This window comes from Odocoileus virginianus, chromosome 27 (assembly GCF_023699985.2).
Source record: "Odocoileus virginianus isolate 20LAN1187 ecotype Illinois chromosome 27, Ovbor_1.2, whole genome shotgun sequence".
In the NCBI taxonomy this organism is placed as follows: domain Eukaryota; kingdom Metazoa; phylum Chordata; class Mammalia; order Artiodactyla; family Cervidae; genus Odocoileus; species Odocoileus virginianus.
The window spans coordinates 28,717,444-28,740,154 of NC_069700.1; the positions used below are offsets into that span (position 1 = coordinate 28,717,444).

A 22,711-nucleotide genomic window follows, 5' to 3' on the forward strand; every position below is an offset into this window, starting at 1 on the left:
CATTAGGGCCTTGAGACAACAGGAGAAGAAAGCAAGAGGACGGAAGAGAGGAAAATTAAAAAAAGCCATTAGGAAGGTTTAGAAAGGGAAATAAGAGAGAAGGCTGGACAAAAACTCCTCCTCAATTCACTGGTCAGCACTGAGGCTTACATCTTTTTTCAATATCAGTGTAATTAATATAATTAAGATTAATTATAGAAATTGAAAAAGACTAGTATGACATATATAATGCATAACGTATCATATAACTATTATATATTATAGGTGTAATTAATATGATTAATTAAAATAAATTAATTATAGAAATTGAAAGAGTAGATACACATATAAGTGAGCCACTTTGCTGCACACTCAAAACTAATACAATACTGTTAATCAACTACATGCCAATATAAAAAATTAAAATAAAATAATTAAGATTAATATAATATAGAATATATTATTTTATAGGTGGTATATAATATACATTTATCTATTATGATACATAATATAAAATAAACAATATATAGTTCGACAAGATAATTGGTATCCTTTCTTACTTTATCTTTCTGTGGCTTTTCAGAAACTTTGTTTTTCAAATAATTAAAAATCTAAGTCCCAAATTTTGAGTGAGGTTTGGCAGGGCATTCACACCTTCATTCATGTGTGTGTGTGCATACACACGCACACACACACACACACACACACACACAGAGACATGTCCATTCCCACCCAGCTATCCTGAACCTCACACATGTCACGTCATACCTGGAAAGTTAGTTAGGATTTTATTCATTGATGCTATTAATACTAAACTAATTCTTATTAATACAGGACTTATTACTTTGTATTAACTGTGAACTGTTTCCTCCCTGTCCCATGTCTCTGAATCCTGATGGGAAGTGGCACCAGGGGACCCAGGACAGTGGCCACATTGGATCAAGTCACCTTCAGGGCTCAGCAACCTCTGGCCACCACCCTCCCCTCCACAGCCTGGCTGTGGTCTCCTCTGCCCCTACCCCGGCCTCCCTCCTCTCCCCTGATCCCGGCCTCAGTCACTCCTCTCCCCGCCCAGGGATGGTCCTCGGACAAAGGCTGTCCCTCCACAGGTGGTGGGTGATGGCAACGGCCACGGTGCGCCAGGCCAGGTAGGGCAGCAGCAGCAGGGTGGCAGCTTGTTGATGGGGATGCCAGAGCAGAGCCGTGCGCATCACCAGCCCGAAGAGCAGCAGCAGGTGCAGCTGGGCCTGGGCAGGGGCAGGGCGGTCAGGCGGGCTGCTGGGAATTGCGCTTGACCTTTCTGCAGCACCCTGGAGCCAGCGAGCCAAGTTCCGGGTGTTCTGTGCGCCCCGCGGAAGCTCAGGGCAGCCTGCCCCGCCGCCCCGCCGCTACCTGCCGGCACCTGCCGGCCGTGCTGCGCTCCCTGCTTCGGAGGCGGGCGGCCTCCCCGCCCCCTCCCCTGCCCACTGCTGAGCTCTGGTGCCTTACCTGGCCGAGGTGTGGGCTGCCAACACGAGGATCAGGACACCAGCTGATGGCCTAGAGACCGAGGGGCAGCGGCCAGCGGCTGTCCAAAGCCCCCTCCCAGGTCCTTCCACACCAGGTGGGAGCCATAGCTGTGGACAGACGGTGGCAGAAACGCTCAGAGGAGGCTGATTCATGGTAAATGGGGTCTTGTGATTGCCAAGAGGGAATCCTTTGTGGGGTGAAATGGGGGGTAAGTGGGTCTAGGCATCCTTTGAGGGCAGGGGGGAGGTAAGGGAGGGTGGGCTGGAATCCTAGGTGGGTACAGAGGAGACACCCCGAAAGAGGCAAGATGAGGTTCCATCCCTTTAGAGATCAGTGTGCGGCGGCAATTCAGGGATGGGAGACTTGCTCCCAGCCCAGGGCATGAGATGCGGGTGCTCAGCCCATGATGGAGTAGATGGTTGTACACACCAGCAACAAGACTCTGGGGTGGGCACCAGGGCAGCTTTCTCAGGCTTCACACCAGTCGGGCATCGAGTGATGGATGAGCAGCCAGACAAGGGTGGGCCCCAGGAGGGGCAGGACCACGAAGATGGCCCCTTGAGGCCACATTCTCCTGGAGGAGGTGCGATCTGGGGAGGCAGAGAACACGCTGATGGTAGCCTTCCCCTTGTCCCTTCCCCGCATCTGCCTGTCTGTCTCCTCCTACCTGACACTCTTCCCCGGCCTGAGCTTCTCATAGGAGGTCTAGTCCTGGACACCCCCTGGGGTCTGCTCCCAGCCCCCTCCTCTGAGCCTACCCTGGCTTCCCCCCTTTCCACATTCCATGGACTTACTTTCTTCACACCACTCATGTGGCACTCAAGAGTGTCCCGTCTAGGACTGACAACTCCTTTTCAGTGAAAGACTCCTCTCCCCCAGTATGTGTCTGACTCCTGGATCTCAGGTCCAGGATCGCCCATCTTTTCTCCCTCCCACAATGGATGGCACTTGGCCAGGTACATAGCAGGCCCTTGAGGGAGGGTAGTGTCTGAGACTGAACTCAACCAAGCCAAGGTAACCAACCTGGAAGAACCACGTTTGGAAGACAGGAGCCAGAGAACCCTGGACTTCCTTTCCAGTCCAGAACCAGCCAGCCCCTCTGCCCCAGGCTTATCTCTCTATACCAGACTGGAAAACCCCAGGGGCCCACTCTGCCAGAGCTCCCACCCAAATTCAGACTCAGCTGAGTGACACTATGGGCTCCTTTCTCTGAAGTTTTCATCTACGCAGAGGGGCTGCGGGAGGTTCCCCCTGCACCTCTCCACTTTCAGAGGGTCGGGGTCACAAACACACGTACCCAGATGTCTTGTGGCCTGACCTCTCAAGGGAACAACCGCTTGGTCTCTGATTAAAACACTGCCATGCTCACTTGTATTTTGTTCCGCGCATCTTCCTTTGTGAATGGGGTGAGGCACAGACCGTCCTCCAACAAAAGTTATTGTTTAGTTGCTAAGTCGTGCCTTACTCTTGTAAACCCATGGACTGTAGCCCACCAGGCTCCTCTGTCCATGGGATTTCCCAGGCAAGAGTGCTGGAGCGGGTAGCCACACTCTTCTCCAGGGGATCTTCTCAACCCAGAATTGGAACCCGAGCCTTCTGCATTGCAGGTGGATTCTTTACCACTGAGCCACCCAGGTAGCCCCTCCAACCAAGATCCCCCACCCAATATCATGCTTCTCATTTGCCCATGAGATTTCAGCCTCATCCCCATGATTGACAGAATTTGAAGTGGAAAAAAGGTGATTTTCCTCAGTGTCTGGAGTGACAGTCTACACCATCCTCTCCTGTCAAGGGCCCATGAACATGTCCTGGAGGTTCTGGGGACCAGGCTGACCAGCCTGTTGGCCTGTGCATCTTTCTATTTATTCTCTGCTTCTCACTGTCTGTTTCTTCACCTTCTGCTTTCCTGTCTCTCTATCATTTCTATTTTTCTATGCAGTATTGGAGGTCTCCCTACTCCCACCACCCCCAATGCTTTTTTCCTATTCTCCCCCAACTGCTGGTGCCTTCTTATTTATTTCCAGGCCTGTGTTCCCCTTGCCTCAGGCAGCACACCTCCCAGACTGAGTGCCAGTGATGTGCGATGGGTGGAAGGCAGAGAAGGGTGGGGACGGGGAGAAGGGTGGAGCAGGGCTCCCAGCTGAACTGCCTCTCTCCAGTGACTAGGGTGATGGCATTGGCTGGGGAGTCCAGGTTGCTGCCTGCATGGCCTGGAAGGGTTCCTCTCAGCAGAGGGTCCCCTTGTCTACTAGACCCAGTCTCTGGAGGGGCCCGCGCCCTTGATGGAACTATTGAGGTGTTGGTGCTGTGTAACCCGAACCTCCTGAGACAGCTGAGCCCTAGGCTGCCAGGCTTCTGATGCCTGGCATCGTGGTCTCTGCATCACACGAACCAGCTTTGTGTCCGTAGGGGTGGCAGGGACCCTCAGATGTAACCGGGGCTGTCCTCAGTGAAACAAGCTTTGGAAATGATCTCATAAGACGTAGCCCCTCGTTATTGACTGCTAGCTCGCATGGCCCATCCTGGCTTGGAATAGAACTTGACAGATGTTTCACAAGCCCCTGGAATCTGATGACTCAGAGAATCTGATGGCTCTGTGTGTCTCAGAGCTTTGTCCCCAAAGACTGACCACTCCCCTCTCCATCCCCCAAAGTCCTGAGCACCTCTTTCCTGCTTGTGCTTTAGACAGGAGGTCCTCTCCCCAGGTTGGCTACTCTCCACCCTTCCTTCACCCCATCTCTCCTCTCTGGGGACCTGGGCACCCCTGGGAGGTATTTATCCCCTCCTCCCAGGGAAGGCAGCGCAGGGGCAGGGGTTGCAATTTGGGACAAGAAGGTAGAGAATCATTAACTAGGATGAAAGCAGCAGCACTTACTCATTTTCTATGGGTGATGATCAGTGTGGGGCTGGAGGAGAGACCTGCGCTGCAGGAGGCCAGACCACGGCGACAAGTTACCACTTCTGCGTAACCATTCCGTGGTGTGCACTTTATATTTATTAGCTCAATAATGGCCGTCCTTATCCCTCTCAAGGTAAATATTATCATGTGCCTTTGACAGGCCAGGAAGTGAGGCTCAGAAAGGTTGAACAACTAACCTATGATTACACAGTCAGCAAGTGGGTCACCAGGTTCAACGTTGGCAGTCTGGATCCAAAAATGCTTCCTCTTTCCTCTCAGCTGGCCCAGTCTTTCGTCCCAGTCTTTATTAAACACCTACTTTGGATTGATCGGGCTCTACCTAGAGCTGAAGATACGGAGCAGATGGCTGGAAAAACATCCCTCTGTGAAGGGAGCGTTCATCCCAGTGGCAGAGTGACAGAGGAAGGACCAGGCTGGCAAACATCCAGAGTGGCAGCAACCCTGTAGGCAGTGGAAAGAGCCCTCGGTAGGGAGCGGATGTGGTTGTGCCCCAATGCCACCAGCAACTCGTGGGCCATTAGCCCAGTGTCTTCCCTGTCATATCTGTGCAGAAAGTGGGTAGAACTAGGTCTTGTCTAAGCTCGGCAGTAAAGAATCCACCTGCAATGCAGGAGATGTGGGTTCGATCCCCAGGTTGGTAAGATTCCCCTGGAGAAGGAAGTGGCAACCCACTCCAGTATTCTTGCCTGGGAAATCCCATGGACAGAGGAACCTAGTGGGCCATGGGGTCACAAGAGTTGGGCATGACTCAGCAACTAAACCACTACCAAGCTCCCTGGACAGGCCCACAGTGCCATGACCTGGGGGCTTCTAAGATATAGAACCTCAGGCCCCACCTTAGACCAATGAGATCAGGACCTGCTTTCTAACAAGGTCCCTCAGACGGTTCATGTGCCCATTACAGTTTGAGAAGCCCTGGTTAAGGTTCCTCCTACCTTGCCCTGCTGCAGTAACCACTGACCAGCAGAGGGCACTCTAGGGAGGCCTCACCTGTGCCCAGGTTGTCTCCCTCTGTCCCTCCCTTCCCGGTCTAGACGGGTAAGTTCATGGACTTCTAGGAGCCTCCCTCACCTCGTCTGGACTTTGCCAGCATACAGGACAGACTCCCCACCCCTCTTTGGGGTGGCTGGGAGGCAGGACTCTGCCGGGAAGCGGGAAGCGCCAGGCCACTCCTGCCTGAATTCCCCGCCCACCTCCACTTGTCTGCTGGCTTGGTGACCGAGTCTGGCTGACTTCTCTGTTTCTCAGAGAAGGAGCTGCTGTTCCTGGACAAGGCGGCCGCCTCTGGGTCACCTACACGGTAAGGTGAGCACCCCCCGGGGCGGCTGGGGGTGGTCTGAGCATTAAGATGGGGCCACCTGGGGCCCCGGGGAGGAGCCAGGCCTGCTCAGGTGAGTCTGGCAGGTGTAGAGACCCGGTGCTGGAGGAGGGAGAAGGAAGAGGCTTGGCAGAGGGTCACAGCCTAGTGGGGGTGAGGACCGGGGGAGGTACTCGGTGAATGCAGCCCATGACCTAGCCTGGGACTCAATATCCTGATACACGTTTCATGTATAATTGGAGATCATTCAGCACTAGACCCAATAAGAAGCAGTGATGTGGGAGAATGGTTGAGAGTTTCCTTAAAGAATATGAGCAGAACTTTGCAGCAGGAGCCTGGATCCTTGTGCTGGAGGAAGCAACTCCCTGGGGACAGGTGATGGTGCATCCTAAAAGACTCTCATCTTGTGAAAGTGCCACCCAGGATGATCCAGAGTCTGGGGCAGGACATACTGGAGAGCTGGGTACCAAAGGGTCAGCCATGGGGTTGGGAGGGTCCAGTCTGCAGGTACCAGGCTGTTAACGCTATGTATTCGGGACCCTTCCCCTTCCTGGAGGCAAAGAGAAGGATGGGGTGAGGGCCAACACAGCCTGGAGAGCTGTCAGCCTGGGAGAAAGGGAGCTGAGAGGAGGGAGGCGTTACCTGCTCCAGGCCAGGTAATGAATGGGCTCCTGTGAGAGGCCCTCCAGGTTGGAAGGTAGGACAAGGGGACTCTGCTGCACCATCCAATGGTGTGGAGGGGATTTGGACTCTGGTCTTTGGAGGCCCTGGAATAGCTGTTGCTATAGAAACAGAGTGAGCCCCTCCTTTCTTTCCCTACAGCTGGCCCATCTCCTGCTGCTGGTGCCTCGGTGGGCAGGGGGTAGGCGAGAGTGTCATTCGCTGTGGCACCAAGGATGTGCCTATAGTTCCTTATGTTTGTTTTTCCTTTTATTTATTTTCATTTCTTTCTCTTTCAACTTCAATTCCTCCAGAAGTGAAAAGGAAGAGACCTCGGGGAAAAAGAAGGGGCAGGGAGAGAAAGGGAGTGTTTCTGGAAGCTCTTGTCATCCTTGCTCATCCTTCCCTTCTGCCTTCAGTTGTAGCTTAATAATCCATCCTCTGCCCTCACTGGGGGAGGAAACTTGGCTTCCTTATCTGGGAAATGAGATAAAAATAACAGCTAGCTCATAAAGCTGCTGTGAGGATCAAATGAGCTGGGCCACGTAGAGCGCTGTAACACCCTGGCTCTGTGGATGTTCGCTATTATTATTACAGTTATAATTCCAATTATCTTTACTGTGGAAGGACTGCAAGGATTGAACGGGACGTAAAGGGAAGCCTGTGGCTCTGATCCCCATCTCCGCCAGATTCAGGCATCGCCAGCTCACTTAACTCCACTTGTGTGCTCTGCCAGGGGCACTGTCTGAAGGGTTAGATGTTAGCGCTGAGGGAGCAATGTCATGCCTTCCCTTCTTGTCTATGTTTTTAATGAAGACATGGGAAAATAGATCCCGCCCCAGGGCTCCATCCTGAGGATGCAGGGGAGCTTTAGCCCCTGGCCAGGAGGAGCTGGGAAGGGGGCTTAGGTTTCATGGGTCTTGAGAAGGAAGAAAGAAGGTGGGCAAGGGTGGAGCAGGTGCTTGGGGGTGCGGCCTCAGGTTGGGGTTAGGGGTGTGAAGTGAAAGTGAAAGTCTTTCAGTTGTGTCTGACTCTTTGTGACCCCATGGACTGTATAGTCCAGGGCCTGAGAATTCTCCAGGCCAGAATACTGGAGTGGGCAGCCTTTCCCTTTTCCAGGGGATCTTCCCAACCCAGGGATTGAACCCAGGTCTCCGCATTGCAGGCTGAGCCGTGAGGTGTGAGTGAGGGGAATATTCACCAGTGCAGATCCTAGTGGGTCAACCATGGGGACCCTGGGGACTCAGAAGGAGGATGTGGTGTCTCACAGAACTCAACCTCAGAGTAAATGAATCCCATGCTCTCAGAAGCTCCTTGAGAGCCGAGTAAGATGTCATTGTGTCAGGACAACGCCTGGGCCACAGTGGGTGCTCAGAAATAGCTCGTTTGAGTGGAAATCCACACAGGAGAGCATGCGATCAAGAATTACTCAGCATGGACTTTCCTGGTGGGCCAGTGGTTAAGTCTCCGAGCTTTCAATGCAGGGGACGCGTATTTGATCCCTGGACAGGGAACTAAGATACCACATGCTATGTGGTGTGGCCAAGAAAAAATAAAAAATAAACAGTTACTTAGTATGATGGGAGGACAGTGGTCAGGGAGGGTGCAACAGTTAAGGGCTGGTGAGTGGGGGCTGGCAGGGGGCACTACTAGGCAAGAATGGTCCAGGCGAGTGAAGGAGGCAGAGGAGGACAGCGTGAAGCAGAGAATAGCAGGAACAAAGGCCAAAGGTTAGACTTAACCAGCTGCACAGAGCCCAGTCTTGCTGAGGGTGGAAATTAAGGGAGGAAGAGGATAAGTTGGAGGAGAAGACCTGGGGAAGAGCTGGCATCTTTAAAAAAAATTATTTGTTTATTTGGCTGCATCATGTCTTAGTTGTGGCAAGTGGCCTCCGTATTTGGGGCACTCAACACTCTCCAGTTGGGGCATGCAGGCCTAGTTGCTCAGTGGCATGTGGGATTTTAGTTTCCCCAACAAGGGATCGAACCCACGGTGCAGTGCAAGGCAGATTCTTAACCACTGGACCACCAGGGAAGTCCCAAGAGCTGGCATCTTTCGGAGGATTCTGCTGGACAGTGCAGGCCCCCATCTGACCCTGGGAACCTGGTGGACCTCACCTGGAGACCCTCACTTTGGGTTTTCTTTCTCTTTTCGCTTCCACTTTTAACTTTTGTCACTCTTGTAGAATGTATATATATATCCCTGTGAGTTACCCTCTGACCTTTCTAGCAGAAGGAGGGGCATAAATAAAACACACATATTTGGACAGGGTTTATCATCTAAAAGTGATTTTCACATAATCTCATGCCATCCTCATCATCAGTCTGAGAGGCTATTTTTTTTCACTTTTAATAGTTTTTAAAAAGAATTACAAGATTAATAGAAAGATGCTTGAATGTGAAAAGTTCAAATACTACAGAAAAAAGAGTTTAAGAAAATAGAAAGTCCTCTCTCACACCTTCCAGCTCCCCCAATTTCTCATCTCTTTCAGTGACAACCAACAGGAATAGTCTGGAGGGTGTCCTCCCAGACTTGCATGTCCAAGGCAGGAATCACTAGAACATGTTGCCGTTGAGTCCTTGAAGTAGACAGAATACCAATTGCAATGTGCTGTGAGTGTAAAATACACATGGACTTCAAAGACTTGTAATGAAAAAAGAATGTAAAATATTGTAATAAATTTACATTGATTACCTGTCAACATGATATTATTTTGAATATATTGGGTTACATAAAATATATTAAAAATTAATTTCTCCTGGTTCTTTTCACTTTAATGTAGACTCTAGGAAGTGTAAAAGCACATCTGTGGCTCACATTATATTTTTTATTACACAGCTCTGCTTCAGACCTTTCTCTATCACTTATATGTGTGCATGCTAAGTCACTTCAGTCGTGTCCAACTCTGTGAGACCCTATGGCCTGTAGCCCGCTACACTCTTCTGTCCATGGGGTTCTTCAGGCAAGAGCCCTGGAGTGGGTTTCCATGCCCTCTTCCAGGGGATCTTCCCGACCCAGGGATCAAACTTGTGTCTCTTATGTCTCCTGCATTGGCAGGCAGGTTCTTTACCACCTGGGAAGCCCATCAGTTACATATATACACTCATAAATATAGATCTACACTTCATCTAGTTTTGCTATCTACGTTAATGAGATCAGAGGATGTCTAGTCCTTTGTGACTTCATTTTCTATTAAAAAAAATTTTTTTTTGCACATATATGCCTTTTTGGACACACTGCTCTATTTATTTTTAATTTGTTCATGTATTTATTTTTGGCTGTGCTGGGTCTTCGTTGCTGTGCTTGGGCTCTCGCTAGCTGTGGAGCGCGGGAGACGCTCCAGTCACTGAGCACAGGCTTCTCACTGCGGTGACTTCTCTGGTTTCTGAGCACAGGCTCTAGGCGTATGGCACAAGGGCTCATTTGTGGCAACTTGAGGGCCCTAGAGCTTGGGTTCAGGATCTTCTTGGACCAGGGATCAAACCCATGTCCCCTGTATTGGCAGGCAGATTCTTATCCACTGTACCACCAGCGAAGTCCTTGCTTTTCTATTTTAAGACTTTCCTCGGTCGGCCCACGGAGATCAGGGGTGCTATTTAGACAGAGGTAGAAACTGAGGTGCATTAAACAATAGGACAAGCTCAAGGTGACATGACCAAGGTGGCTTGTGAACTCACATCCTCTAACTCCAAACCTAAGCTCTTCCTGTCGAGTGAGAGGTGAAATTAATTAGGTCACAGGGAGTCACAGCAGGTTCTTGAGGGACAGAGGGAAAGAGAGAGACAGAGGGAGGGAGGAAGAGATAGGTGAAGTTCTGTTAAGGAAATTGATCTGACTGGGGTGCATGGGGTATGCTGGGATGAAGACAGTTTGCTCCCTCCTCATTGCAGCCACTTAGAAGCCAGGTCCTAGTGTCCAAAGGCTCACCTGACACTGACTCTTTACCCTAGGCCCTTGGCTTCGGCTGGGACAGGGGAGCAGGGCAACCGGCAGCATCAGGGGACCAGGCGGATGTGCTCCTATGAGAGTTCCTTCCAGCCCGCCCAGTTCCTACTGCTGGTGGGAGTTCCGGTGGCGAGCGCCGTGCTCCTGGTCCAGTGCCTTCGATGGCGCTGTCCTCGCCGGCTGCTGGGGGCCTGCTGGAAGCTGGAGAACCAAGAGGAGCCAGAGTCCCATTCCACTCCCCCACCGGAAGATGAGTCCTCCAGGGCAGGCCCGCCAGCCACGCTGCAGGAGGTGGCCACCTTCTATCAGGAACTGCACACGCCCACCCAAGGCCAGACTGTCATCCGGCAGCTGATGCACAAACTGTTGGTGTTTTCTGCTCGAGAGGTGGACCACCGCGGAGGCTGCCTGATGCTCCAGGATACGGGCATTTCCCTGCTCATTCCGCCAGGTAACAGCACCCAGCTCCTTTCTCAGCCTATAGCTGTTCGTGTTACATATTAGACAGGGGCGCCAACCCCGAGGGAGCACCATTCAGAGACACCTTCATAATTTTGAAAATTGTATGTTTCGTGTAAGTCTTTCTTGACTCCAAAGATGGATATACTACACATCTTTATGACAGTTTCATGGCAGGTGGAGGCAAAGGGCCTTGTTCTAATGAACAGTCTGTTATGACAATTCTCCCAAAAAGGGAAGTAAAGTGTCTGGAGGAAGAGCACCCTTTGCACATTCACACAAGGGCCTGAATGAGCTCGCAGCATCCCTTGGAGGAGGGGGATGACTTGCTCGTGGTTTCATCCCAAGTCAGTCACCACCCTCTTGTTCTCCTCCACACTGCCCCCAGCCCCATGTGCCCTGTGGTGCCCTCTCTCCAGGGCTCCCGGCTCGTCTCCTCTGCAGCTCTGGCCTGGCCTCCTCTGCGGCAGGGGTGTGCCTGCCTGCCAGGCCCCCCTCAGCGCTCCGTCCTCCCCAGGTGCTGTGTCTGTGGGCCGCCAGGAGCGGGTGTCGCTGACCTTGGTGTGGGACCTGACGGATGCCCCCTCGCTGTCCCGGGCTCAGGGGCTGGTGAGCCCCGTGGTGGCATGCGGCCCCCATGGGGCCTCCTTCCTGAAGCCCTGCACCCTCACCTTCAAGCACTGTGCCCAGCAGCCCAGCCAGGCCCGCACCTATAGCAGCAACACCGCCCTGCTGGACGCCAAGGCCTGGAAGCCGCTGGGGCGGCCGGGAGACCACACTTCCCGAGATGAATGTCGCATCCACCTCTCCCACTTCAGGTGGGCGCCGGCCCGTCGGCCTGGACTTCCCGTCCCCTCTCTCTGCCTGCCTTGTCCTCACCTCTCTGAGGGGACTGCCCCTTATTCTGTCCAAGCTGGCCTGCAAAGCCCGTATCCCCCTGTCATTCCCTAGTCCCTCTGTCCTAGTGCCTACGGCTGCTTATCTTGCTCCCACCCCATCCAGGACTGTGCATCCCCCCATGATCCCTCTGTCTGTCTAGAAAGGTCTGGCTCAACCCCGGTCCTCTGTCTAGAGGGGCCTGTCCCGCCTCCACCTCTGTCTCCATTATTGTCTGTCTCTTCCCTGTGCCCTGGTTCAGGACTGTCCCCCGCTGTCTAGGGCACGTTGCTCCCCTCCAGTTCTCTAAGACTCCATCCCACGTCATGTCTGTCCTTAGCTCTGTCCTTCCAGGATCTTGGACCCTCTGCCTCCCAGTCTCCTTGCCACCCATGACCAGAGCAGGGCCATGCATGGTGGCCCTAAGCTCACCTTCCATCTTTCCTACACTGACCCCGGGACTCACTGACATGACACACATTCCATCCCTCTAGTCAACCCCTCCACCCTAGTTCTTCCCTACATGGCCTGGAATGTTCTCCTTTCCTCCCCAGAGGCCCCTGGTGCAGTGGGAGCTGGGTGGCTGGTGGGCTGGTGTCCTGGCCTGCCCGGCCCCATCGCATGTGGTCCCCGCCACCATCTCTCTCCGCAGCCTCTACACCTGTGTGCTGGAGGCGCCGGCGGGCCGGGAAGCCCGAAAGTGGCTGCAGCTGGCCGTGTTCTGCTCGCCGCTGGCCCCGGGGCAGTCCCACCTGCAGCTGCGCGTCTACTTCCTCAACAACACGCCCTGCGCCCTGCAGTGGGCCGTGACCAACGAGCAGCCGCACGGCGGGCGCCTGCGCGGGCCCTGCCAGCTCTTCGACTTCACCGGGGCCCGAGGGGACCAATACCTGAAACTCAAATACATCTCAGAGGGTGAGGGAGGCCGGGCCGGGGGACAGCGCATCGGGGAGCCCCGTGGAGGGAGGGGTCCAGGCCTCCCCTGAGGTGGAAATCTGGGTGCCTCAAGTTTCTTTTTGAGGCTCCTGGGCATGCAGCAGCTTCGGGGGGCTGGTGGGGGGCTTCTGGCTCCTCCTGCTGCCTCCCGGAGCCCCAGGCTTTGCTCAGTTCCTTCCTCTGCTGCACTCAGCCCTGGCCCTTCCGTGGGAGGACGGATGATGCTGCTGTGCAGCGGGAGGAGAGGTGCTGCCTTCGCAGGGGCAGGGAGGGAGGAGGAGGCTTCTATGGTCCTGCTTGGTTGAAGCCCACGTCACAGGAGAAGGCCCAGTCTTCTCTGTCCCCGCTCCTTTGTGGGTTGGCTGTGGGAATTGTTGATGGGGCCAAGGGTGTTGTTGTGTGGGGTGTGGAGGGTGCGCATGCGTGCCGCTTCTAGAGGCTGGGAGGGTGGGGGTTGGATGCGAAGGTGGAAGGGCGGAGGGGTAGGTCCATGTGCTGGTAGAAGGAAGAGCCCTCACAGGGTCCCCGCCCAGCCCGTGGGACCTGCCACCCACTGGAGTCACCCTCCTGCCTTTGCTCCTGCCCTGCCCCTCCCCTCGGCGCTCTGCACGGGGCCTGACCCAGGGTGACCTTACACGAAGGTCACCCTCCTGAGGCCCGCTGCCCTCTGCAGGTTGGGAGAACGTGGACGACAGCAGTTGTCAGCTGGTGCCGCACCTGCACATCTGGCACGGGAAGTGCCCCTTCCGCTCCTTCTGCTTCCGGAGAAAAGCAGGTAGCCCAGGAGCCCCGTGTCCCCCTCCTCCCCTCCCCGCTCCGCTCCTGGTCACCCTGGAGCCCTGCAGCGCCTCGTTCGGCCACGCGTGCAGACCTTCTCTTTAAAGACAGGGGCCACAGCAGATCTTCGCAGAGATGGATGGGGTGGCCGGCACAGCAGCTTCTGAGTTCCGTCTTTCTGTGGAAGTCTATTTTGCTGTCCTGCTCTCCTCTCCTGGGTCTGTCCCTCCCTCACCTGCTACGTCTCCTTTTTTGTAGCCAATGAGAACGAGGACTGCTCGGCGCTGACCAATGAGATCATTGTCACCATGCACACCTTCCAGGATGTGAGTTGCAGCCGAAGGGCAGGGCTGGGGGAGTGGTGGACGAGGTAGGTCAGGGTCTGGTGCCCAGCAAGTATGATTCTGATCACACATTCAAGAGGTGAAGAGGGCATTCTTCCAGGGGCAGAGACTGTCTGGCCTCCAAGTGACGCTCCATCTTTGACTTTCCTGTCCATCCATGGGAGAATCCAGCAGGAGGGTAAAAGAACCAGACCCTACATGAACGCTTTAGGGGTTTCTTCCAACCTGGAGGAACTTGGGCATCAAAGAGAAATGCTTTCCTTCTGCACAGATTGTCTGCCTCTGGGAGACGGTGCTGTGTATCTTCAGCTGGAGAGTGGCCCAGGAGGAGGAGGGGCTTGAGTAGGTGGGATGGAAGTTAGAGATCCTGCCCTCCTGCAAGAAGACAGGAAGAAATCAGGATTGGGGAATCTTTGGGGAATCATGTGGCATCTTATTGGAGACTAGGCAGATACCCCTCGAGGTATCCTTCGGGGAGGAACCAAGGAGAGGAGCAATGGAGGAAGGGGGCACGTATGCCTGAGTTCAGCGTCTCTATTATCAGATGACCTCCCCTGCCCTTGACCCCACTCAGCACTTCTCCTGGTGCCCTAGGATGTACTTTGTTTGGTCTTCATGTCCCAGGTCCCAAAGAGCTCAGTGAGCAAACTCAAGGCTGAAGGCTCCAGGGTCGGGGAAGCAGAGGGTAGAGGGTATTGGTTAAGGTGGGGCTGTGTCTCCTGGCTGAAGGAGAGATGGGAGGAACAGAGGTGGGTGCCCTGGCTTTTTGCTCAAGGGACGTCTCATGATCCCTAAGTGTGTTCCCTGTCCCCCTGTTGGCTCAGGGCTTAGAGACCAAGTACATGGAAATCCTCAGGTTCCAGGCATCAGAGGAGGAATCCTGGGCAGCCCCACCCCCCGTCACCCAGCCACCCCCCTGCAATAGGTGAGGTGGGGGTTGCCTGGGCTGCTGTGCGGGATGGGGGATGTTTGCGATTGCTGTCCCTGGGCTTGCAGAGCGAGCACGGCATTGAACTGTCTGCGGAACCAGGCTGGGTCTCTCCATCCTCCCCTTCAAGGACACCCTTTCCTCCACCGCAGGCTGCCCCCAGAGCTCTTTGAGCAGCTGCAGATGTTGTTGGAGCCAAACAGCATCACTGGCAATGACTGGCGGCGACTGGCCTCCCACCTGGGGCTCTGCGGTATGAAAATCCGGTAAGACGGATAAGGTCTGCGCGTGGGAGCGGAGGGTGGACTGGGGGCGGTTCTCAGGACCCCTTGGAGACTGGACCATTCACAAGAGAGTGACTTAAAAGTCAGGGCATGGCTACTCCCCACCCTACTTCCCAGAAGAGAATTGATTTCATTGGCAGTGATCTCATTGGTTTGGGTCCAACCTGTCCTTGTTCTCATGGCTTCAAAGAGAAGAGGACATGACAGGTGAGAGAGGAGAAAGCCAGGGGAGAGGACCAGGGGAAGTCAAAGGGACTCCGCAGGAAGGTGTTGGACATCTTTCTGTTCATCACCGTATTCTTGGTACCTAGAGCGATGCCTGGTTCACGGCCAGTGTTCAGCACATAAATATTGGCTCAGTAAATATTTAACAATGAATCAGTTCACATGTAAGTCGCTGGTACATACTGAGTGCTTGACATGCTGTGCCCTGCGGGGAAGAATGGAAGACTACAGGATAATGTGTGTAAAGCCTGTAGCTGAGTGCCTGGCACATGTTAATTCAATAAACATCGGCAAAACAGGCAGTGCAGCTATGGTCTCTGTGAAGAGAGATGAGTAGACCCATTCTGAGCTGAGCCTCAGCACTCAGAAGATGACAACAGTGGTCAAAGTCCATATCCAGGAGATAGGATGAGAGCTAGATCCTTAAAACAAGGTAGATTTTAAAATCACCCACTTAAAAGACTTCCCTGGTGGTTCAGTGGTTAAGACTCTGTGCTTCCACTGCAGGGGGTGTGGGTTCAACCCCTGGCTAGGGAATTAAGATTCTGCATGCCATAGGGTGTGGCATAAATAAATAAATAAAAATGCTCCCTCAAAAGCAAAAAAATAAAACCACTCTTTTAGTAAACATTTATCAAAGACCTACTAAGTCCTGGAAAAACTATACTAAGCATTGGGATACAGAAAGAACAAAATATGGTCCCAACACCAGGGAGGTCACTCTGTACTAAGGGATACAGAGAGCTTAAAAAAATCAAGGGATGTGTTCCTTTGACATTATTTTTATGTACCCAATATTGTGAGGCAAGTTGAAAACAGGCATGAAATGGCTAAAGCAAGAATAATAAAGACTTACATTAATTACAGTTGACCTGCACAACATGGAGGTTAGAGGGGTGACCCTCCATGTAGTTGAAATCCTGGTATAACTTACAGCTGCCCTCCACGTCCACAGTTCAGCCTCCACAGATTCAACCAACCAGGGACCATGTAGCACTGTAATATTTACAGTTGGAAAAAATCTGCATGTAAGTGGACTCACACAGCTCAAAGTGGTGATGTTCAAGAGTCAACTATATATCTCAATTAAATAAAAAAGAATAATAAAACCTAATGGGAGTCTGGACTAAGGGGTGCAGAATGGTCTCCTCCACCTGAGGTGGGAACAAGGGCTTCAGGTGGTAGGGAAGTAGGGGATCATCTTGTAGGGGAGGGGGGCAGAGGGTCTGGTATGCTTAAGGTGGGAAGGAAGGTTCAGGATGGGAGCCGGGAGAAAAGGTCAGAAAAACACAGCAAGGCCAAGTGGTGGGTGGGCAGGGAAGTCAGGAGAGTGGGCTTGGTTAGCAGGTGAAAGAGACTCTGGAGGGGTTTTGGAGCAGGGGAAGGTCATGGGTAGGAAGAACTATTTCTGTGGTGGTGGGCAGGATGTGGCCTGGGAGAGAGGGAGGGTGGGGAGTGTTTGGGGTGGGGGTAGGGCGCAGAGAAGGCAAACAATATCACAGCTGGATATTCTGCATCCTCAGAGGTCTTCTCATCCAAGCCCTAGTGTGAGAAAAAGAGGAAACTGAAGCCTAGAGAGGAGCAGACTTTGAGCCAGTGCAATCTCAGATGTGGCCCGGGCAATCTCAGATGTGGCCCAGGCAATCTCTGATTTCAAAGTCCTGGGTCCTTCCACCATCTAGAATGCCCCGGAAGCAGGCAGGAGCAGGATGAGGGCCAGAGCTGGGGGGAGGTGGGTGGTGGATCTCGACGCAGGGTCCCCTCCCTCCTCTCACCGCTCCCCCCTCACCCACCTCCCGGCCAGGTTCATGTCCTGTCAGCGCAGCCCCGCGGCAGCCATCCTGGAGCTATTTGAGGAGCAGAATGGCAGCCTCCAGGAGCTGCACTACCTCATGACCGTCATGGAGCGGCTGGACTGCGCCTCCGTCATCCAGAACTACCTGAACGGGCCGCAAAGCGGCAGCCCACCCCGGCTGCGCGCGGGCGCCCAGGAGAACCAGGGCCTGGAGCTGGACGAGAAGCTCTGAGCGCCCCGCCACGGCGCAGGGTGTGGCTCTGTCCCCCGGGAGGCCGTGGATGATGTGCCCCGACCCCCAGGAAGCAAAACAGCTGCTCTTCATGGCTGAACTCACCGACCTCATCAGGACCCTCGGGTGGTTCCCCCGGGGCCACAGCGAGGCTGGACGCCACTGTGAGCCCCCGCCTTTCCGGACCACCCTTCGCGCCCGCTTCATCCTGTGTGCAGAGCCCTTCCTGGCCGGCAGGGGGCGCAGGAGCCCAGGAGATGGCCCCAGCCTGGCGGGCCTCCGGGAAGCTGTTTAATAGACCAGTTGGCTGTTAGACTGCCCTGTCGGCACTCCTTGGGGACTGGTTAGTTCGCAGAGAATTCCCCGAGCACTTAAATGATACTCAGCATTGGACTGGGTATCATGGGAACTCCTGGAATAAATGAGGTCGGGTTTGGACTCTTGCAAAACCCCTCTGGGAAAGATTGAAGCCCAGGAGGAGAAGGGGACGACAGAGGATGAGATGGTTGAATGGCATCACCGACTCAATGGACATGAGTTTGGGTGAACTCCAGGAGTTGGTGATGGACGGGGAGGCCTGGCGTGCTGCAGTCCATGGGGTCGCAAAGAGTCGGACACGACTGAGCTGCTGAAATGAACTGAACTGTACTGAAACCCCTCTTGAGGAAACCAAGATGCCCTCTTGTAGGAGCAGATGTAGGAGCAGAGGGCAAACTCCCAGCACTTGCCCTGTTGTTAGGGATATGAATGTCATATGAATTGTACCAGCATAAGGAGTTGGGAAGGGAGGGCGCTGAGTATGGGCTGGAGCAGTGAGAAAGCCTTGTGGAGGATGTTGGAGAGATGGTTTGCAGAGTGGCTCAGAGATCTTCAGGTGGAGAAAGGCGGGGAGATGACTGGACTTACAGTAGGAGCCAAATGCTCACGGGGTGCAGAGGCCTCAAGGAGCCCAGCACGGTGAGTGTGAGGCAGGGCAGGACCAGAGTTCAAGGCCAAATCTAGAGATGGGCAGTCACAGCTGCTGATCCGCCTGTCTCCCCTGACTTCGTCTCTTTCCTCTCATTCTTGCCTTGTCTTCCTCTTTCTCTGCCATTATCTCTGTCATGAAACATCAAAACTGGACAGAAACTTTCAAGATTATTATTGTTGCCCAACCTTTTAATCTCTTTATCTCGAACTGTGCATTTTAAGTCTCTCTGGCCTCCTGTTGCTGTCACTGGCCCTGCAGCGTCTCCATCCCTGAATCTGTCACTCCCATGGTTGCTCTTGTGTGTTTCTTCTTCTCTCTGAAACCCACAGTCATTCCCCTCAGGCAAGTGTCTCTAAACCATGGTTAAGTATCAAGGCTACTGAAAGACACCAGACTACCCTAGGAATGGATGGGTAGGGATTTTATCTTGTGAAAGAAGAAAGTGTTAGTCACTCGGTCGTGTGTCTGACTCTTTGCAACCCTATGGACTGTAGGCCACCAGGCTCCTATGTCCATGGAACTTTCCACGCCAGAATCCTGCCATTCTCTTTTCCACGGGATCTTCCAGACTCAGGGATCGAACCCAGATCTCCCACATTACAATCGGATTCTTCACTGTCTGAGCCACCAGGAAAGTCCTTTATTGTGTGAGTCAGGATCCAGTTTAGGATGAGGAGAGAGAGGATAGGGATTAAAGAACATCCCATTTAGTCAACTATTTATTCAGCACCTACTGTGTGTTAGACGCTGTATAGAAAATAAATCAGTAGGCTGGGTCCTGAAAGGAGAACAAAGGATTTGACTCTATTCAAGCAGTTCTTTTGTTGGCAAATAGGTGTTGTTAAATTTTTCAAGAGCAGGCAAATGATCTCTCTGGCAACACTAACAATTTGCTTGTGTATTTAATTAAAAAATATTAAAGCTTTTTCTATGATGAACAATATTGTATAATAAAATATGAAAATTGCCTTTCTTTGTTACTAACTGTATTTTGCTCAGATTGGTAAATTCAGATGTGGATATGAATGATTTTATGTGGTAAGGCTGTACCGACGGGAGCAGGCTGGAGAGACATGTTTTATAGATTGTACTGCTAGTATGGATGTCGTCTGGGTCCAGAAAGGTAGATTAGGGAGGTTCGCTTTCCATTCTGTTAGAAGCAAGCCTTCAGGGTGGGACCCTCCCACTGCCTCCCCCTTCCTCCTCCCCTAACCCCATCCATCCTGTTAGTCCTCCCACCCCACTGGGGGCTGCCAGCTACTCCAGGCTGGTACCTTGGCCTTCTCCCTCTTCATTTGGCTCAGGATTGACTACTAAGAGCATCTTTCTCACCTGGAGTCTGGTACACTTTCCCTCTTAGCTCCTATTGTTTCCCTTTGTTTTCCACACCAGCCGAAGTCATCTTTGTGTTACTCCCTACACTGGAACAAATCACTTAGGGGTTTTAGGTCTTGTGGAATTGTGAATAAAAGCCATGGGGGACGTGGGGAAGGGTGGTTCTAGGATGGGAGAGGCTGCCTTCTGGCCGCAGCCTTAATCCATCAGGATGGGCTCACAGTGCTGGGAAAACGAGTCTTGGAAATCTTGAGGTAGGTGGCAAGCTGCCTGATGCCTGTAGGGTGGATCTTTCCTTTCTCAAATCAAACCCAGTTGGCACATATTTACCAGTACCTAAAGCCAAGAGAAGGCATGTTCCGATGGCGTTGGGACACTTAGCAATTCTAGTGCTAATTAGCTTGGCTCTTCCTTCTCTGGCTTCAGTCTCTACACTGGGATGAAGCAACCATGTTCAAGGCTCTCCAAGGGCCTCTTTGGATTTTATGGTCCTGTGCTGAATGGCACATGGGAGGCCCAGGGAATATCCACTTGGGGATTTTTCTTTGTGTATTGCCTTTAAGTAGAGCGGTTGGTCACCACTTGTGGCCTTATCTCTGGCCCTTTCCCAGGTAGCTTACCTCTCTGGTCTCTAAAAATAGCAAATTTTTAGCAAAATGTGACTTCTCTTATGCATGTTGTAGAAGCCCATGCCTGAACTTTCACCTGCTGGGTTAAGAGTCAGGAGGGGAATGAACAGTAAAGGTCAGGTCCAGGTCTGCAGGGTGAGAGGCTGCAGTGCCCAGAGGTAACACGCATCATTGGCTCCCTGTCTGCCTGCGGAATGACATTCATGCCAAGGTCAGATTCAAGATGTCCCTCAGAACACTGTGAAAGCCACATACTGTGAAGCTTTCATTTTCTAGTAGTCATATCAAAAAATGTAAAAAAAAAACCTGATGAAGTCAGGTTGTAATAGTATATTTTGTTAAACCTGGTCTTCCCTGGTAGCTCATATGGTAAACAATGTGACTGCAATGCAGGACACCTGGGTTCAATCTTTGGGTCGGGAAGATCCCCGGGAAAAGGGAATGGCAACCGACTTCAGTATTCTTGCCTGGAGAATCCTATGGGCAGAGGAGCCTGGTGGGCTACAGTCCATGGAGTCACAAAGAGTCAGACACAACTGAGTGACTTTCACTTCACTTCATTTAACCTAATATATCTAGGATAGTATAATTTCCATGTGTAATCAATATGAAAATTATTAATAGTATATTTTGCATTCTGTTTTCATAAAGTATTTGGAGACTGGTGTATATTTTATATAAAATGTACTACATTTTCATCGGAAATATATGATCTGTATTTAGCTTTCATAAAATTACAGCTGAAAAAGTGCATTTACATATATAAGTTAAGTGAGCTGAAAGTTTTCCAAAAATGAAATAAGGTATGAACTAAAAATTTTCAAACAATTAAAATGAAAATTCAGTTCCTCAGCTGCACTATTCACATTTTAAGGGCTTCGTAGGCTCTAGGGCTCTGGCTAGTGGGTGCTGTGATGGACAGTGAAGATCTGGATTATGGATCCATCTGGGCATAACTTTATAGTATACTTGCCTATTCATTAATTCATCAAACATTTTTTGAACACCTGCCCTGTACAAAGTGTTGGTTATAAAAAAATCAATGAAGAAGAGTACTCTTTGTTTGTTAGAAGCTCCTGGGACGGTGGGAGTCAGAGACGAGCACTTGCCTTCTATCTCTCTTGCACTTGACTCAAGAGGGCAGTAGGAGATGAGGTCTAGGCAGACACTCTGTGCTGTAAGGATGCCTCAGATGGCAGTGTGGTACTGAGGGATGGATTCACAGTCAGGTATTCCTGGCTCACCATCTCCAGCACATCAGATTGGTTCTCAGTTGCCAACAACAGAATCCACTCTTACTGGGGATTACAGATGGGGCATTAACCTGAAGAGTAAACAATCAGTTGAAGGACTTAGAAATATAATTGAAGTGAAGCCTCCAGACTGTTGCCCTAAACTGTGCGGAAGCGTCAGCCCAAGGGGAGGAAACTGATATTACTGTGGCTGCTGCTACTGAGTGCTAGAGAGCAGAATTTCAACTTTATGCAACTACTTCTGCCACCACTTCTACTTCTGAGTCAGGAACCAGATCTTACCATCACCTCTGAAAGCTGAGGCTTCTGTTGCCATCCATGTCAGCAAAAGTGGAAGCTCCATGCATTGCCCACTTTTTCTTGCTACCCATTTCTGAATCAGATCTCAAGTGTGTGTGTGTATATGTGTGTGTGTGTGGGGGGGGGGGGCATCAGGGAGTCAGAGCCCAGATCACATGGTGAATCCTAGCTACAAAGGACCTTGGAAATTTGAATTCTGACTTTCCTCTTGGGAAGAAGGCACTCCTTGTATGCAGATATCCCCAAATACGGAAAAAGCTACTCAAAGTTGATGGAAACTGTGAATCTGACAGGTGTCCACAATAGCCAGGGTGTGGTTAATGCTTTGGCTCCAGGGAGCAAACTCTCCTCATGAAAAGAATCATGCCCTCAACAGGTGTTAGCCTTATTCCCTGACTTGCAGAATCTTCTCAATAAAGCACAACTGCACACATCCCTCGGGGCATCTCTCTGATTCCTGCACAATCCAGGATCAGACTGGACACGGTTCATGAGCATGCAGCAAAAGTTCGCCAGCAAGAGGGAACTGATCTACTCAGCACCTTCTCCAGCCCCACTTGCCTTCCTGTAGTGCAGAGGCTGAAAACTAAACTTACACTTCCCACATTCGCTGGCAAATAGGGATCTAGATGTGCTTGTATGTGAATGTTAGTTGCTCAGCCATGCTCCACTCTTTGCAACTCCACGGACTGTAGCCGGCTAGGCTCCTCGTCCATGGAATTCTCCAGGCAAGAATACTGGAGTGGGTTGCCGTTACTTTCTCCAGGGGATCTTCCTGACCCAGGGATTGAACCCAGGTCTCCTGCATTGTAGGCAGATTTATTACAGATTCACTGAGCAAAAGGGAAGTCATTTAGATATGCTTAAGTTCTGCCAATCAGCTGAACTCAGGTGGGGCTTTGACTTGGTGTTGAATAATATAATGTAGGGTGTTGATGGAGCAAAAGGGTGGTGATTATTTTGAGGAGTGGAACTGGTCCGGGAACCAGCAGCTGTGGCTACACCTTCCTGACTTGGCAGCTCTCCCAGTGGCCTGA

The 22,711-nt window shown here is 52.0% G+C and overlaps 2 protein-coding genes and 1 long non-coding RNA gene across 5 annotated transcripts; 1 reads left to right on the plus strand and 2 right to left on the minus strand.

Moving 5' to 3' along the window:
- Nucleotides 1-466: 466 nt before the first annotated feature.
- Nucleotides 467-2,072, minus strand: TSPO2 (translocator protein 2). Its single transcript, XM_070456912.1, is given in 4 exon segments — nucleotides 467-1,226; nucleotides 1,372-1,483; nucleotides 1,527-1,596; nucleotides 1,890-2,072. Coding segments are annotated over 4 exon segments (543 nt in total). The 5' UTR covers nucleotides 2,059-2,072; the 3' UTR covers nucleotides 467-1,034.
- UNC5CL (unc-5 family C-terminal like) lies at nucleotides 1,408-19,124 on the plus strand. 3 transcript variants are annotated; one of them, XM_070456491.1, is made up of 10 exons: nucleotides 1,408-1,641; nucleotides 4,667-5,713; nucleotides 10,337-10,782; nucleotides 11,308-11,608; nucleotides 12,319-12,581; nucleotides 13,276-13,377; nucleotides 13,638-13,705; nucleotides 14,548-14,648; nucleotides 14,804-14,917; nucleotides 16,965-19,124. In XM_070456491.1, the coding sequence occupies exons 3-10, from the start codon at nucleotides 10,398-10,400 to the stop codon at nucleotides 17,185-17,187; spliced, it is 1,557 nt and encodes a 518-aa protein (XP_070312592.1). In that variant the 5' UTR covers nucleotides 1,408-1,641; nucleotides 4,667-5,713; nucleotides 10,337-10,397; the 3' UTR covers nucleotides 17,188-19,124. The 3 variants fall into 3 exon arrangements, with proteins under 3 accessions (XP_070312592.1, XP_070312596.1, XP_070312595.1); XM_070456495.1 differs by having other exon boundaries at nucleotides 4,667-5,708; XM_070456494.1 differs by lacking the exon at nucleotides 1,408-1,641 and having other exon boundaries at nucleotides 3,650-5,713.
- LOC139031441 (uncharacterized) lies at nucleotides 8,689-17,385 on the minus strand. The gene is made up of 2 exons (XR_011483927.1): nucleotides 17,297-17,385; nucleotides 8,689-14,098 (listed from the first exon to the last, which is right to left on the minus strand). It is a non-coding gene; the product is annotated as an uncharacterized lncRNA (long non-coding RNA).
- Nucleotides 19,125-22,711: the final 3,587 nt, after the last annotated feature.